At 42.9% G+C, this 15,986-nt stretch overlaps 1 protein-coding gene across 1 annotated transcript in view; it reads right to left on the bottom strand.

The window, feature by feature from the left end:
• Nucleotides 1–15,986, bottom strand: part of CPXM2 (carboxypeptidase X, M14 family member 2) — a 66,024-nt gene that overhangs the window by 17,733 nt on the left and 32,305 nt on the right. The window contains exons 4-5 of the mRNA XM_033066731.1: nt 5,619–5,703; nt 5,191–5,341 (exon numbers count right to left, since the gene is read on the bottom strand). Of these exons, the coding sequence (XP_032922622.1) occupies nt 5,191–5,341; nt 5,619–5,703 (236 nt within the window). The remainder of the gene's footprint in view (nt 1–5,190; nt 5,342–5,618; nt 5,704–15,986) is intronic.

The following is a 15,986-nucleotide window of genomic DNA, read 5'->3' as shown; positions in this document are numbered from 1 at the left end:
GCTTGCACACAGCTGGATGGGTCCACTTTGGCAAAAAATATTTTTTTAAAATAAAACTGAGAATAAGAGACTGAGAAACTCAAACCATGGAAGAGTTATAATAGAAATATACTGATTTATTCACAGAAATTCCAGAGAAATTATTTTTGTTCCAAGGAGAAAACCTGCAAAACTGTGGAACTCACATTTATGTGGGGGGATAGATTAGCTTTTTTTCTGCCACAAATCTGTCTTCACATCACCAACAGAGGTAATGAAGTTTGCTGGTGGAGGAACCTTGTTCCCTTCATCCTCCCACTCTTTGTAAAGATGGACAAGTGACCAAAGCTGTTAAATCATAGATTCATAGGGCCACAGGATGGTTTGGGCAGGAAGGAACATTAAATCCCATCTAGTTCCACCCAGGGACACCTCCCACTCTCCCAGGTGCTCCATGCCCAATGTCCAACCTGGCCTTGGACATTCCAGGGATCAGGGACAGCCACAGCAAATCTGGGACCCTGTGCTGGGTCTCCCCACCCTCCCAGGGAACAATTCCTTCCCAAATCCCATCCATCCCTGCCCTCTGGCAGTGAGAGCCATTCCCTCTCACTCCAGGTCCTTGTCCAAAGTCTCTCTCCATTTTCCTTGTCAGCTCCTTCAGGCACTGGGAGGTCACAGTTAGGTCACCCCAAAACCTTCTCCTCTCCAGGATGAACAATCCCAATTCTCTCAGCCTTTCCTCACAGCAGAGCTGCTCCATCCCTCTGATCATCTCTGAGACCTCTCTGGCTCTTCTCCAACAGCTCCATGTCCTTCCTGTGCTGGGGACCCCAGAGCTCCCAGTGGGTCAATGCCCAACTGCTCTGCAGCATGAGGGCTCTGAAAACTGCCCTTAAAAATACCAGAAAGGACCAATTGCTCAGCTGATTTTAAAAAAAAAGGAAATTTTCACTTACTACATCTCTACAGCGCCTCAGCCAGTGAGGCCCTGATGCTTCCAGCAGGTCTCAGCCTCTCACAAGTGGTGCTCCAAATGAAGGCAATCCAAGGGATTCAGAGAAATTTTCAATAAAAAGAATATTCTGGTTTAAATCCTTTAGACTGCCTTAAAAACCCCAACGTGCTATTTGGCAAATGACTGGGTTTATTTAATTTCGGTGTAATTCAAGTGAATTTGACTTGTCTTCACTAAATTGAACATTTCACAGACAGCACATGTTAATCTTGAAATAAATCTGCTGGCAGCCACATCAGGTGATCCTAAGTTTTTTTCCACATGATCTATTTCATGGCAGCCTCACGAGCATTGCTCATGAGCATTAACATCACACAGGAAATCAGCAATGAAATAAGAATTTTCAACTATAAACTGATTCTCTACTCCTCTTATTCTCAGAATTAGATGCTGGATTTAGAACTGCTGCTTACGTGACCATTTAGAATGGAAGATACTTGTAGAAAGTCACATTTTTATCCAAAAATGAACACAAGTCTAGACTTGACCAGGTAGCCTGGCACTAAAAGAGAAGCAGTAAAAATAAGACTGAAGCCACTGCAAAACAGTGCTGCAAAGTTCATTTTTAATCTTGGGTTCAAAGTAATGGCATGATCATCGTACCAGTGATAGTTTTCTATATGGGAACTATTAAAAATTAAATTTCATCACAAATTTATTCCATTAAAATAATTGCCTCTTACCTCAAATACTCTACAATATAAATAAATGCATGAGGAACTCAACTAATTTTCTCTCTCCAATCTCTGGGTGCTTTTGATCACATGCAATTTTTTTTTTTGACCTTCCTTAGATTTGAGAAAGAGAAGGCAAGGGAGGCACATCCATCCCTCTGAGGCAATTGCAAAAGCTTGTGTGTGCCAGTCTCCCTCTATGTAAATACCAGCATTTTTGGAAAGTGGAGAGGGAATGAAATGCTTGTGGTTTCTGTCCTCTCTTTGCCCTCTTTTTGAGACAGGGCAGCACTGATTGTTGCTACAGGTAGGATTCTCTGGCATCTTTCCTCCATGGATAAATGTTTTTCTCTTGGTAAAAAAGCAAATCCCTTCTGTTGCCCAAAGATAGCACTGACATAGTTGGACAAAACAGCTTTTTTTTTTTTTTTTAGAGCTACTGTAACAGTCTAGAAGCAGTTGTTTGTCCAAACTAGCCTAAGACACAACAAAAATGTATGTTATAGAGAAGATATAAGCATTTCACTGATAAAAATTACAATCTTCTTACATAATACTGCTTAGATAAGCAGTAGTTTCTCTATTCCTGCTGTCCAAACAGTCTTTTATCATGATTTATCCAATTTTCAGTGCATCTGCCACATGCAGCAGGTTTTATGGACAGTCCTACCCACAGCAATGGGTTCTAGCTGTCCTTTACAATTTCCATCTCATCTCGACCTCTCCTAGAATATCAATCTTATTCAGGTATTTTTCTTTTTCTTTTATCCTATCTCCTTATTCCTTTTTTACCCTCCCTTGTGAGCCTGCTTGATGGAAAGCTGATACAGAGCACAGACTGAATGCAAATTGTTTCATATATTCAGAGATTATTAAAGGCATAAACCCTAAAATCACAAGTCTAGAAGACATAAAAAGAAATTCAGTTATGAAAAATGTTTTCTTTCCTTCCACCTTCCTTTAGTTGTTGGGGTATTTCCCAAGGCTTCAGCTTTGGAAAGGCTGGAGGTGTGTGAGCTAACAGAGCTCCACCTCCAGATTTTGGTGGATTTAGGGAAATTGGTCATTTTTATGGGAAAAAATCTGTCAGAAGAGAAGAGCCCTTGATTTCTGTCTAGTTGAGGGGTTAGGGCATGGGGTGGACTCGATGATCTTGAGGTCCATTCCAGCCCAGTCATTCTGAGATTTCCAGTCCCACAGCCAATACAAAATGTCAGAGCAGCTGTCAAAGTCGCTGCTCCCACCGCCAAACCATCCAGATATTTAATTTGGAATGAGCAAAATGACACCAATAAAGGGTGAAGAATCCACTTAGAGGGAGCTGCAGAAAAAAAATATCCCATCCTACAGGAAGAAAACGTGCATGGAAAGGCCTCTGGAACCTGAGGAACAGCTTTGTTCGGGCGCCTCGCGTGCGATGAGCAAAATGAGCAAGGAGAAAGAAATGCCAGCTCTTTCTGAGCTAAAAAGATGGGTCAGCACTTATCAAAACCTATTAGTTCTTCATTCCAATTACATTTTGAATGAACACACCCCATTCCCATTGTGTTTCTCAATGAATGATTCTGGTATTTTCTTTCAGGAATATACTGAATCAGCCACTGCGGGCAATTAACTCAATAAATGACTACCAGGGGGATGCACTGATGCTGTTTCCATGTGAATCCAAGATCTGTGAAAAGCTGGAAGAGCACTCAGCAGGACAGTGCTGAAAGTGGAGATGTGTTCCCAGCTTCACCCACTGACACAAACCCGTGAAGCTGAAGGGCAACAAATGCCAGAATTGCCAAGCAGAATCTGCCCCTGGATGGGTGTAAAGCCAGTAGGAAGCCAGGGTAAAAAACTTCATAAAAATCACCCTTCCAGATACTGACCTTTTTGCTTTTTCCTCAGTTTTAGGGGAGAGAAAGGGATGATGAGAATTTCCCTACAAACTGCCCTGCTAAACAGTTTTGGTGCCATCTCTGTTACTCCCTGAAGACCTCTGTGTGTGTGTCCTGTGAGCCAGGTGCTGAATAAAAGTTCCTTTTCCTTCAACCTCACATCCTGGTTTATAGAGAGCAGCTCCACACAGGAATTTGGGACAAATCACTGCTCTCTGAGAGTTCTTCCAAGGGCTGAGGAGAAACCCTGGCTGAGGAATTGCCCATCACAATGGGAAAATAGCAACCCACAGAGGTGCAGTGTTCTCAACCCACAGCTAAAAGAAATCAGAATCCTCCTGAAAATGGAATTTCACATTCACAGGCACCTTTGGTCACTGCCATCAAGTCCAGGATGTATTTTTTACCCATTGACACCAGCTGTGAATTCCAGTGCTTCATGATAACACATCTACAGACTAAATTTAATGGCAATGCTTGCCCCACACTTCTCTCTGGCAGAGAATTTATCCCTTCTGTGCCCCAAACAGTTTGGGTTTTTTTGGTTTTGGGTTTTTTTGGTTGGTTGGTTGGTTGGTTGGTTGGTTGGTTGGTTGGTTGGTTGGTTGGTTTTTCCCCTGAGTGTTTAAACATCTCAAGGACAAAAATCAAGCTGTGTCACTTGGCATGTGAAGACCCTACATCACCAGAGGAACTGGAGGCAGCAAGTTGTGGACAGAGGCAGGAACAGTAAAAGCAGCAACGAAAGGCTCTGGAAAGGCTTTTTTTCAGGCTCTGGTATTTCTTAAAACACTGTTCACAGACCTCTGCAAAAAACAAATCCCCATGGTGCCAGAATTTGAGATCAAAGAAAAGAACAAAAAAAAGCAGATGAGAGGTGTGGAATGAGTACTGAGCAATTTGGAAAATATTTGAGAAAAGAGGTTTTTAAAAATATTTATATACATTTACACACAGAAATTAAGGCATAAATCCATCACAAGCCTATTCACAATGTGCCTGGCAGAATTAACAGTATTGAATGGGTTTGGGTCTCTTTTTCTCTTTTTCTTGCATAGCACAGGACAATTTCCCTTCACTTCTGACTTACCAGAGATGATACTGGATTTAATAATATTTGAAATATTCCTTACAGCCCAAACTCCCCTCCTTGCTCCCTACAGGCTAAGGACTAGTTCAGCAATAGGATTTGGCATCAAAATATTTCAAGGAAGTCCTATGGCCTATATAATGAAAGAAAAAAGTTAAAAATCAGGTTTTATAATTCTTATTTCTTGCCTTAGAAGCTTGAGACCTTTGCAAGTGCCCGTCCCTCTGCAAGTGTTGTCTCCCTTGTACATGTGCACTCAGGAAGATTTATTGCACTGCATTTAAGCCCAAACAACAAAGAAAATCTTGTTAGATCATCCATGCAATCTTCTTTTATTAATTAAGGCACTTACAGATACTATGAGTTGCATATCAAAAGTTATCCTGATACTGTCTGTGGGCTTGGGCAGATATTTCTGCCTCTTTTTGCACAACCCTACTCACTAAAGATAAATATTACACCAAAAGCAGAGATACCCAAAGAAAATTAAATTTTTGACTCTTGCCACGCCAACATTAATGAATAAGTGGATTATTTGTAGCTTACCTGGCAAGGGGCAGCCCAGGATCTCGAGCCTCATGCAGATGCTGCCCTCCTGGAACCAGGAGCGGGGGTTGATGCGGATGTACCGCGCCACCAGCGGCACGGGCAGCATGTTCAGCACTGGCGTCTCCTTCTCGCTGTTCCCTTCAAAAATCTGGGCAGGACAAACAGGGGGAATGGCAACATCAGTGCTTCAAACTGGTTCTTGGTGGTTTTGGTGACGGAGTGTAAAATCATCTTTCGGGCTGATGGCGGCTCGGGTCAGAGCTGCTCTTTGAGGATGGCAATCCTCCCATTCCCCCTGGAAAATTCTTTTTCTGGACCTTGGGGTTTGGTCTTAAAATCAATGGCACCACTGAGAGATAATCTGTGGCCAGGCCCTGCTTTCCCACCTCTGTCCTTCCTCACAAAACACGTTTTGCTCCACTCACCACATCTCCAGATTCGTTTCTGACCACAGTCCAGGCGTGGCTGTCATTGCTCACCAACACTCTGTAAGAGGTCACCCAGTTACTCCTTGAAAAAGAGAATAAATAAGTGATTTTTCATGACTTAGAATGTCTGCACATTATTTAATATAATCAAGCTTATGAGGCTGCTAGCAGTGGAAATCCCATTTGGCAAAGTCATGGCAATCTGATTCAACAGACTATTCAAAAATCCTAGCACACAGCAGCAAAATCCTGGTGAGATAATATTCTGGGATTCCAGGAGGTGAGAGACTTGCTGCTCTCCTCTCCTTTTATATGCAGAGTTTGGGATAAATGGCTTATCTAGAACAGATTTATGCAGTGTTCAAAGATCATCTTTTCAGCTGCAGAACATTTATTAGTTCTGCTGTTATTATCAGAGAGGATGGGGAAAAAAGTAATAAATCCTCCAGGATGAAACATCTGTGAATTTCAACCAGCAAAATTTCCATTTCTTTCAATAGAAGAATAACTGGTGCCTGCAGTTATTCATGTATTTATTATCAAGAGATAGGGACAGAGAGACAATTGATCACAGGACGACTGCACTTCTGCAATAACTTGATCAATCCCCAAAAGGCTGATTTTTCTAATGTTATCTGATTTTTCTAATGTTATCTGATTTACAGCAAAATCCCCTTTCATCTAAAATGTCAAATACTTGCCTTGACTGGATCCATCTAAAGAAGAGGAAATGTAAAATGCTGCTTCCTATCTCTGGATTAAAGCTGTGGAGTTTCACACTGCTTGGGCATCACCTGTGGAAATGTGTGTACAGGGGTGCAGGAGGCTGGAGAAGATGATACCCAAACCTCCTCTCCTGTTTGTTACTCAGAAAGAGCAGCAGGGATTTATTTTTCCCCCTGGTTTCAGTAGGCAGGGACTCAGAGGGGAGTTGTGGCTTGGAGGAACATTTGTACCATGAAGTCAGGCCAGGATGATTAAATTCTGTATTTATGTGCAACCTGCAGGGCTCTGGGGCTGCTCTTCTTCAGCACAGGTTCTTAGCTAAGCTACAATCCCATGGCTGGGAGTGAAACCAGGGCTAGGAAAGCTCTGGGCACTGCAGAGAAAAAAAGGAGCCTTTGGGGCAGGTATTGGAGAAGCAGCAGAGCATAAAAATTGGAGATCAGGAGTGCCTGGAAGGACAAACACACCCAAGAACTTCCCCTGCTGTTCCTGTACAAATACAACTTTGATTTGGTTTTTTTTTTTTCTTTTCAAATCAACTAATAATAGCAAACTACCTATGAACACACCCACCCACAGTGCAGCACTCTGCCTGTGTTTGAAGGGACAAATCAGCCTTTATGTGCTCACTACAGAGTCAGGCTTCTAATGAAGACCAAAAAGGGACAAGGATGGAACAAGAGTAAAACCATCAGCCCCAGTTCGCCAAGCCTTGTACAAAACAGATAACTGAGATTTTTTACACATCTAAAAAGAAAGATGAGGGAAATATTTAGTAGGATTTGGAAAATCACTCCCGGACATTCTATACTAATGCCCCCAAAAGTTAAAAAATGAGATTTTGAAAAAATACCAAAAAAACCCCAACTGAACAAACCCAGCTCTGTTTTAGACACTAAACCAGTCCTTTGCAACTCTTTCACCAGCCTCCTTCAGTGAATAGATTTTGCCATTCATGTTAGATTAAATGGAAAAATCTCGACTACTGCCAAGCAGACAACTTTTTGTTACAGCAATGAAAAGAAGGGTACATCTATCACTTGTAATGCACACAACTTTAGTATTTGGTAAACAACTGGAACAAGTTAGCAGCACTCTGAAAATCCTAATTGTCTGCCTTTCAGTGGAAGGGCTCCTGGGGTAGGAGATTTACTGGAGAGCTGAGAAGTGCCGTGCTGGCATCTCCAGAATTTGGCTGTAAAATGATAAATGACACACTACAAAATAAACAGTGACTTCAGCAGGCTGGATAAGTTTCTCCTGACTCTTGCAAAGAACTTTCTTCCCTCAGCTTCTGGAGTTGAAGAAAGGCTGAATTGCTCTGTCAAATAAAGGAGCTGACAAGAAGGAAGGAGAGGGACTTGTGACAAGGACACAGAGTGCCAGGACATGGGTGATGAAAGAAAGTAGGTTTGGATCAGATTTTGGGAAGAAATTCTTGGTTGTGAAGGTGGTGGGACCCTGGCACAGGGTGCCCAGAGCAGCTGTGGCTGCCCCTGGATCCCTGGAAATGTCCAAGACCAGGCTGGACGTTGGGGCTGGAACAGCCTGGGACAGTGGGAGGTGTCCCTGCCATGGCTGGGTGGGATTTAAGGTCCCTTCCAACCCAAACCATTCTATAAAATGGTCAACAGCAAAACTCTAAAAAGAGGAAAACAGATTTTTCTGAATTACTAGAAAAACTATAAGCTTGAGAGCAAAGTTCCTGCACTGGAAGGAGGGTGCTGATGGTAGTGTACATATTCAATGCACATAAAATTATATTTGGCTTTTTGTTGGTTTTTTCCTTACTCATTTTTTTGAGGGGGAGTTTCATGGGCTTTGCATAATTGGTTTTTTTTCTATTCTTGACCATCTCTCAAAATCAGGCTAAATGACCAAAAGAGGCAACACCACAAACCAAGTAACATCATTGCTTCTGAAGTATTACAGAACTTTTTTCACTTCAGCTGCACAGAGCAGATTAGGAGGGCAAACACAACACATCCATATTCATTGCTCAACGTCTGCAGAAGAAATTCAGTCACACAAAACCACAACAACCATGGAAAGACTTTTGTAAGAAAATCATGGCACATATAGGAGGTTTTAAAAGCACAAGCTCGCTTTACTGGCATGAGAAAATGTTGCTGTCACAGTAACATTTCTAAGCTGGGACTTTTATTTAACATATTTTGATTTTCTCACTTCCTACCATTACAAAAGTTCAAACTTCTCCCAAAGGAAAACATATACAAGTATTTCTGCACATTTTCCATCTTGAGTGGCAACAAGTAACGTGCTGTGGAGAGGCAGAATGCAATTAAAGTCCTAATGGACTGCATCCACTGGCAGGGTGGAAGGACCTCAGAGGGTCATGGATGAGATAAATAATGCAGTGAGTGAAGGTGCACATCATGCACTAGCAATTGTGTTTGCCTGTAAGGAGGAAGCAGAATAAAAACATCACAGGGGATCAGATCCTTCTCTCACTGGCACTCCATGTAAAGCTGCCTCCAGGGGGTTAAATCTTTTCCCTTTTTTCCTCTAATCCCATAATAAAACCAGCTTCTGATAATATTAAGAAGGCTCCTGTAAATTCAGACTCCCCTGGGAAATGGCACCTTCCCCCTAAAAGCCACATCCCCCATGCTGGGAAGGGAAGCTCTCTGTGTGTTCTTGTGGTCTGGGAAATAAAACTGACAAAGCCAAATTCTCAGGGCTTTGAGTATCTTCAAATCCCAGACATTTCCACAGCTCCAGACCAGCACAGAACATCCAGCTCCCTGAATGTCCCCGAGAGCTGCAGCTTCCCCACCCTGTGTGCACAGGAGGGCTGCAGACCCACAGTTCCACAAACACCTGGTTTATCCATGTAGGACAGAAATCTAAAGCTGTTTTTGTGGCAACCCATCAGAGGAACACGACAGCTGGAGCAAAGCCCTGTGCTAGGAGAAGTACTGGGGAATTTTGTCTGTGATTACCTGGTGGCACCAAGATCCAGCTCCTCGGGTTTGGGATTTGCAGACAGGGATTTCTGTCCCATCCAATCTTTTAGGGGCCCTTCAGCACTGAACAATAAAGATGTCTAAGGAAGGCTGAAAGAAAGCTGTAACGTTTTCCAAGACTCAGGATGTCCCTGCTGCTGTTTCAGAGAAGCTTTTCTGGTTTCACTCTATAAAATCTCCCAGTGTGGATGATACAATTCCTCCAAAGCCATCTTCCCCTGGCCCCTGGAACTTACTATAATAGATAAGGTATCCTAGATAGCAAGGCTGAGCCAAATTCCTTAAGAATTTGGTCACACTCTAACACCTTGGAAGATAATTGGTTAGAAATTAGTCTGTGTAATTGGTCAGTTCACCTTTAGAACTTCTCACTTAGATTGGATGCTGTTCTTTGTATAAACTTTTATTGGCTGTAGTTTGAATCCCCCCTGAACCTATAAATATGACTGTCTCTCCTTTGTCTCTGAGAGAATCCTGCCTGACCCCCTTCACATGAAATAAAGATTCTTGTGGAACTCATCAAGCAAGGCCTCCAGTCTTTCTCTGTTGGCTAAATGTGAGCTTCTGAGAGATGGATAAATGATATTAGCACTCTCAGGTCCTGGTAAAACTATCACCAGGGACCAAAAAGAAAGTCACATCCCAGGACCTACCAATGCACTCCTAAGAGATAAATACAGCTATCTGTTGGGTTTATAGAGCTGAGGAGACAGAATTCTGGGGAAATCCCAGGCCAGCTTTCAAAAAAGAGTGCATTAATTATCGAGCTCTTTCTTGGCAGAGGGCAAGGCAACAGAGAACCATTGCGTGACAATCCACCAGGGTTTGAGGTTACCCCCAGTTCAACCCTCTCAAATTCACCTCTTCTGCCCCACAAATTTCCTCCATGCAGAAAAAGATCATGAGGTACAGATTTGACAGGGATCCTTTGGATTCAGGTGCAGTCCCTGTTAAATAATCCCTTTTACAATTTATGGCAGCCTTATCTCTTCAGAAGCAGCCTATCTGAAAAATCTCAGCATCCACTGACAATATTAATCAATCCCTTTCAGGGATAGTAAATGCAAAAATCAAAATGTTTTCCAAATTCACTTAATGTGGTGGATTTTTGAATTATTAGTAATTACTTGATTTTTATCTGTAATGCACTGGCCTTAGACAAAGCTTGTTTAAACACCTTCAGTTTCAACTTCAGTTTCTTGTAATGCATAGAAATGTCCTGCTTTTCCATTTTCATCCAAAAATAAAAGCTGAGGGATTAAATAACTTCCCTAGGGACAGAGAGAGTAAACATGAATCAAAGCAGAGAATGAAAAGCAGATGTCCCACAGCTCTGGCAGGTCCCTGTCCCAATAATCATCTTTTCCTTATCTAACCATGGCATCAGGCTACTGAGCACAGGCAAAAAGAGAAAAAACAGAACCTCTCCCAGCCCTGCCTTCCCTGACACAATTCTCTATCTGAAGCCCAGCTCAGGAGAGCACAGGAGTGCTGGATGGGAAGCAGTGGAGGGAATCCAGGTTTTTCCTGCCCAGGCTCCAGCAGGCAGTGCTGAGCTGAAACTGGGACTGTTTGGATTTATTCTGTTTGAGCTGCACCTGATGTTCAAAGGCTTCTCAGTCATGGAAAACTGAACCAGCAACAAGTGAAATCAATCTAGCACTTTGATCCTCATCTCTTTTGTGCTTTTCCACATCAAGGAAAGCCCACCTGATTTGAGGTGAGCAGGGGGTTTGAGGTGCTGCTGAGCAGAAGTTCAAGCCCAGAGTGGCAGAGAGGGGCCACAAAGAGGATTGAAGGGATGGAGCAACCCTGTGTGGAAGGGAAAGATTTGGGGCTGTTCAGCCTGGAGAAGGCTCTGGACTGGACCTCAGAGCCCTTTCCAGGGCTTAAAGGGGCTCCAGGAGAGCTGGAGAGGGACTGGGGACAAGGGATGGAGGGACAGGACACAGGGAATGGCTTCACAGAGGGCAGGGCAGGATGGGATTTTGGAGAGGAATTGTTCCCTGGGAGGGTGGGGAGGAGCTGGGATGGAATTCCCAGATTGTCTTCCTGGATCCCTGGAATGTCCAAGGCCAGGTTGGACATTGGGGCTGGAGCACCTGGGACAGTGGGAGGTGTCCCTGCCATGGCAGGGGTGGAACAGGATGATTTTTACAGTTCCTTCTAACCCAAACTATTCCATGATTCTCCACCATTCTTGGAATGAGACCAGCAAATACCAGCAGAGCTCCCATGAACATCATCTACAACAGAGCTGGCTCCAACTGAGCATTTTATTCTTCTGCTGTCAGGCTCACCTGATTTATCTGCAATAAACGCCACTAAAATTAATATAAAATAGAACCAGTCAGGCAAATAAATGTGTACCCAGCAATAATAAATAAATTGACACGCCAAAAAACTTGATATAGCAAATTCTCTATACCAAAAAAATGCTGGACAAGCCTTATACTAAATTATACTCATGCAAGAGAATCAGCATGCTGGCAATTAAATGGCTTTCTACTTGAAAAATTAATTTGTACTCTCATGCAATTAAATGTAAAACCATTAATATTAATATTCTATAATAATATTTATGCTGATAAAATTTTAAATTACCCACTGCCAAACAGCTTCCAAATAAGCCAAGTCAAAAAATGCCCAGGCTAACCACAGGTAGCCCAGCAAGTTTTGCAAACTAATTAAAATAAATATGATTTAGGAGATGAAGATTGACTAGCCAGCAAGGGTATTTTTTTTAATAATTGAAATCTTTGCATGTTTAATTTTTAAAATTGCTTCTAGCTGAGTGAAATGAATGTACTGCTGTGAAATCCATCTCTTTGGAGGCCCTATGAAGAAAAGCTCAGAGCCAGAAATTCACTTGCTTGAACTGAATTCAGCACAGATTTTTCAAATCTTTACTCAATAAACAGGAGTTGGGGTTGCAAACACCTTTCCAACCCAACATCTACAACTTACAGCCAGGTTTTTACAAGAATTTTATGACATTCTAGAAAATCTGGTGCTAGCTCTGGATGTTTCTTTTGGCTGTTGGCAATGCCTGGAGGTGCCAGGGTCAGAGACATCTTTGCCCCAAACATTTTGGTCTTAACACTCCTCATTTTGGCCACTTATGAGTTTGAAATTTTCTACAGCAGATCCTCTGTATCTGCTGAACACAACCAAGCTGTGATGCCTTTTCTCCTGAACCTCTTTTTGTGGCATTTTTAATTTTCTGTTCAATTTGTGCCATTCTCACCTTTGTAAATCATTTGTGCATTTGAGGAGCAAAACTCAGACTTTGCAGTCAGTGCCTCACGTGGTGAATGCTAAAATACAGGGAAATGAGAAGCACTGAGAGTAACCAGCAAACAAACATTTCCACTTTTGTCCACAGCTGAGAGGATGTTTACTGCAGGGCTGAAGGGTCTCACTGCCACCAAGCCCACGGGCAGTGGCCAAGTGCCACTCCTGGTTTGGGAAGGGCACAGGTGGAGGGACAAGGAGCCTGATGACCCCCACCCAACAATTCTCACTGCAACAAGCCATGGTGCACGTGCCAAACACGTGAATCCAGGCTGAGATGAGTCAGTGTGAGTAATGTGCTGCAGCAGAAATTCATTGGAAGTCACCTTTTCCAAAAGGATTCGGCTCCTTTGATGTCAAGTCCCTTCTGCAGATGATTAATTTTTTTTTTTCCTCTTCTGAGCATCCCCAGTGAGGGTCACTGAGCAGGGCAGGTTGTGTCCACTCCTCAGCACACCCTGGTGAGTGCAGAGTGAGCAGAGCTGTCCCTGGGGGTGGCAGTGACCTGCTCCCTCCTAGTGAGTCACCGAGGATCCCCGTGACAAATCCCTCAGCAGAACAGCATCAGCTCTGACATTTCTGTCAAACAAACTCATGAAAGCACAGATCTGTCCCTGGGTGTGCTGTCAGCACCCCACCCAGGCAGGATCACCCCAGCTGGTCACTGAGAGCCCAGGGGAGCTGGGGAGTGCTCATCAGGGTGACCAAGGCTGTGACCAAATCCTGGGCTGGGGACAAGAACTGAGCTGGAAAATCAGCAGGGCACTGAAATTAAACAAAGAGATGGAGAGCCCTGAGGTGCAGCTGCCAAAGGCTGGCTCGTGAAAGCCCAAGAGAAAGGTTCACCAAGCCACAGCCAGGAGAAAATATAACTTATTAGGCAAACCCATCATAAACATTAGCATAACATGTAACTGCTGACATCATTCTCTCAAGGGGGCTTTTTCTGCAATGAGTTCAGGTTGTTCTACAACTCCCATCCATCCACTTGATGTGATTTCTATGGATTTGGAAAGATTCACTCCATGAGGCTGAGTTGGGAAAGCTGTAATGATCTCTGCAGTCCTGTCACCCAGTCAGAGCAAATAACATCCTGCACTGATTTAATGCTCCAGAATTACAGCCTGCACACAGCAGCTGCTTGTTCTGTTACAAGGTTTGGATAAAACATGGAGACATATCCACAGGAGCTGCTGGAGTTTCACCCAGGTGTGTTTTCACAGCCTCTGTGTGGGGACAGGAGGAGCTGCTCTCAAAGTCAGTGCCAGCTTTGTCTGTTGTGCTTGTGAGCTGGACAGGGTTGGGTTTACTCTGCTCTCACAAGCAGCACTGCACTGCTGAATTTTGACCCTTCATGTGTACAGCATAAGTTCTGTTTTCTTAGACTGCTCAAAATACCTGTGGATATCCACTCTACTGTCCTGAATGCCAGCACAGTGTCACTCAAGGATTATCTCTGCTCTTTCCCCCGTTACTGTGGGAGTACTGAAGATGTTCATGTGATTATCTCTTCAGGAAGCCAGTGTTACTACTGAGACCACGACCTTGGTACCAGGAATAGCTGCAAAGACCCTGGCAGTGTTGGACTTGATCTTAGAGGCATTTTCCAACCTTAATAATTCTATGACTCTGATTTTTACTGCCTTACAAGCAAGGAAATTACCCCCTTGCCATAAAGACTGCCTAAAAGACAAATCTGAGCCTCTGAGAAACTGCCAGTGAGTGCAGCAATAAGTTGGAATGTGGGGCAACACATTCATTTTGTGACTAAAGAGCAGAACGATGTGCCACCGAAATTAGAAGCAAGCAAGCAAATTGCACTGACCTAAATTTATCCTCAACTGTATCTCTGGAAAGCACCCAGCTTGTTACAGACCTCCAGTTCCCTCAGGACAGTTTGTCAAAAGGGATGTCTGGGCATCATGAAGAGCTGCACTGCACACAGGGAAGGATGAGGTCGAGGATGTGCTACCAAAAAAAATTGCAAAATCGTTCCCCTACTCAATCCCAAGAATCTTGTCTGTAGGAAAAGCATGATCAGACACAAAATCCAATCTGCTGGATATTTATTATTTGCTATCCCTACAGAGCAGCACAGGGAAATCAAACAAGTGACACAGTAGGGAGTGTGCAATGGTGTCCAGAGCAGCTCCCAGTTCAAATATTTCTTCAGCACTAATGAAAAGAGATGACCAGCTTAAAAGGGTGTCAGTTTAGAACCAGACAATAATCATGAAAGTAATTCCTTCCAGCCAGAAACACATTGATTTGATGTCTTCTTAAACCTTTAAAGAGCTATTGCAATTTTGGAAGACACTGAGAAAAACCTCTACCAGAATCAGACTTGAAAAATTAAGATGCTCCCCCTACAGTTTTTTTCCTGAAGACAAATATCTGGCATAAAAGTAAAAAAATATTCAATATTTTCATGAAGCTGAAAGGTCTTAAAGAGAACATGCTTGAAAGTAAGTGTATTTTGATTTTTGTCTAAAAATTTCACAATTTTGCTGTAGAATCTCAACTTTCTGCCCAGACCATTTCATCCATGCTTTTTCTTATTGTTGTCACTTTGTCATGCCATGGCTTGTGGTGATAGTTCACAATTTATCATGACTGAAAGGTAAATTTTTAGAAAATACATCTCACAAACTGAAAACCAAAACATTCACACAGCCTGAAGCTTCATACTGCTGTCAGCACACACTGCCTCTATTTTGACATGTGGCTTTTCTCTTGATACAAAAGATGATGCTGAATTATCAGAAGAGAGTTTGGTTTGTGGGAAACAAGTTTACCCTGTTTTTCAAATTCCTGCCAAACTGCTATGAGTGATTAATAGTTTCTTTCCCTCTGTCAAGAGAGTGCATATTTTACACTACCACATCATTGCTTTAAATCCATGGCACAATTCCACAGTGATGCTCCTTCCACTGTCCCACTCCACAGCCTTGAACAGTTTGAAAATATTTGGTTCCTAAAACTTGAAGATGGGTTGGCAGCAATATTAAGAATTACATGTATTATTTCTCCCCCAAAGCAGCAGATATTCTGCTCACTTCCAAGGCATTGGATTTTACCTATTAACCAGCACTCCTGATTTTTGGGTATCTTCAGTGTAAAAATCAAAAAAAAGTCCAGGTTCTCACAGCTGGGCTCCATTTTTCCTGTGAAATTCATCATCTGCAGATGTCTGGAGGATCTGAGCAGAGTAGCCCATTTATGGTGGCAAAAGAACACTTCTCCATGATTTCAGGTTTCCCAGGAATGACTGAGGTGCCTGAACAGCAACAGCCCTCGAGTCCATGTGCTTGCTTTGACTGGTAAAAAGAAGGACTCCTCAATTTTTTATTATTTTTTT

The sequence above is a fragment of the Catharus ustulatus genome, chromosome 8 (assembly GCF_009819885.2).
Source record: "Catharus ustulatus isolate bCatUst1 chromosome 8, bCatUst1.pri.v2, whole genome shotgun sequence".
NCBI classification, from domain to species: domain Eukaryota; kingdom Metazoa; phylum Chordata; class Aves; order Passeriformes; family Turdidae; genus Catharus; species Catharus ustulatus.
This window is presented reverse-complemented; position numbering and strand designations above follow the sequence as displayed.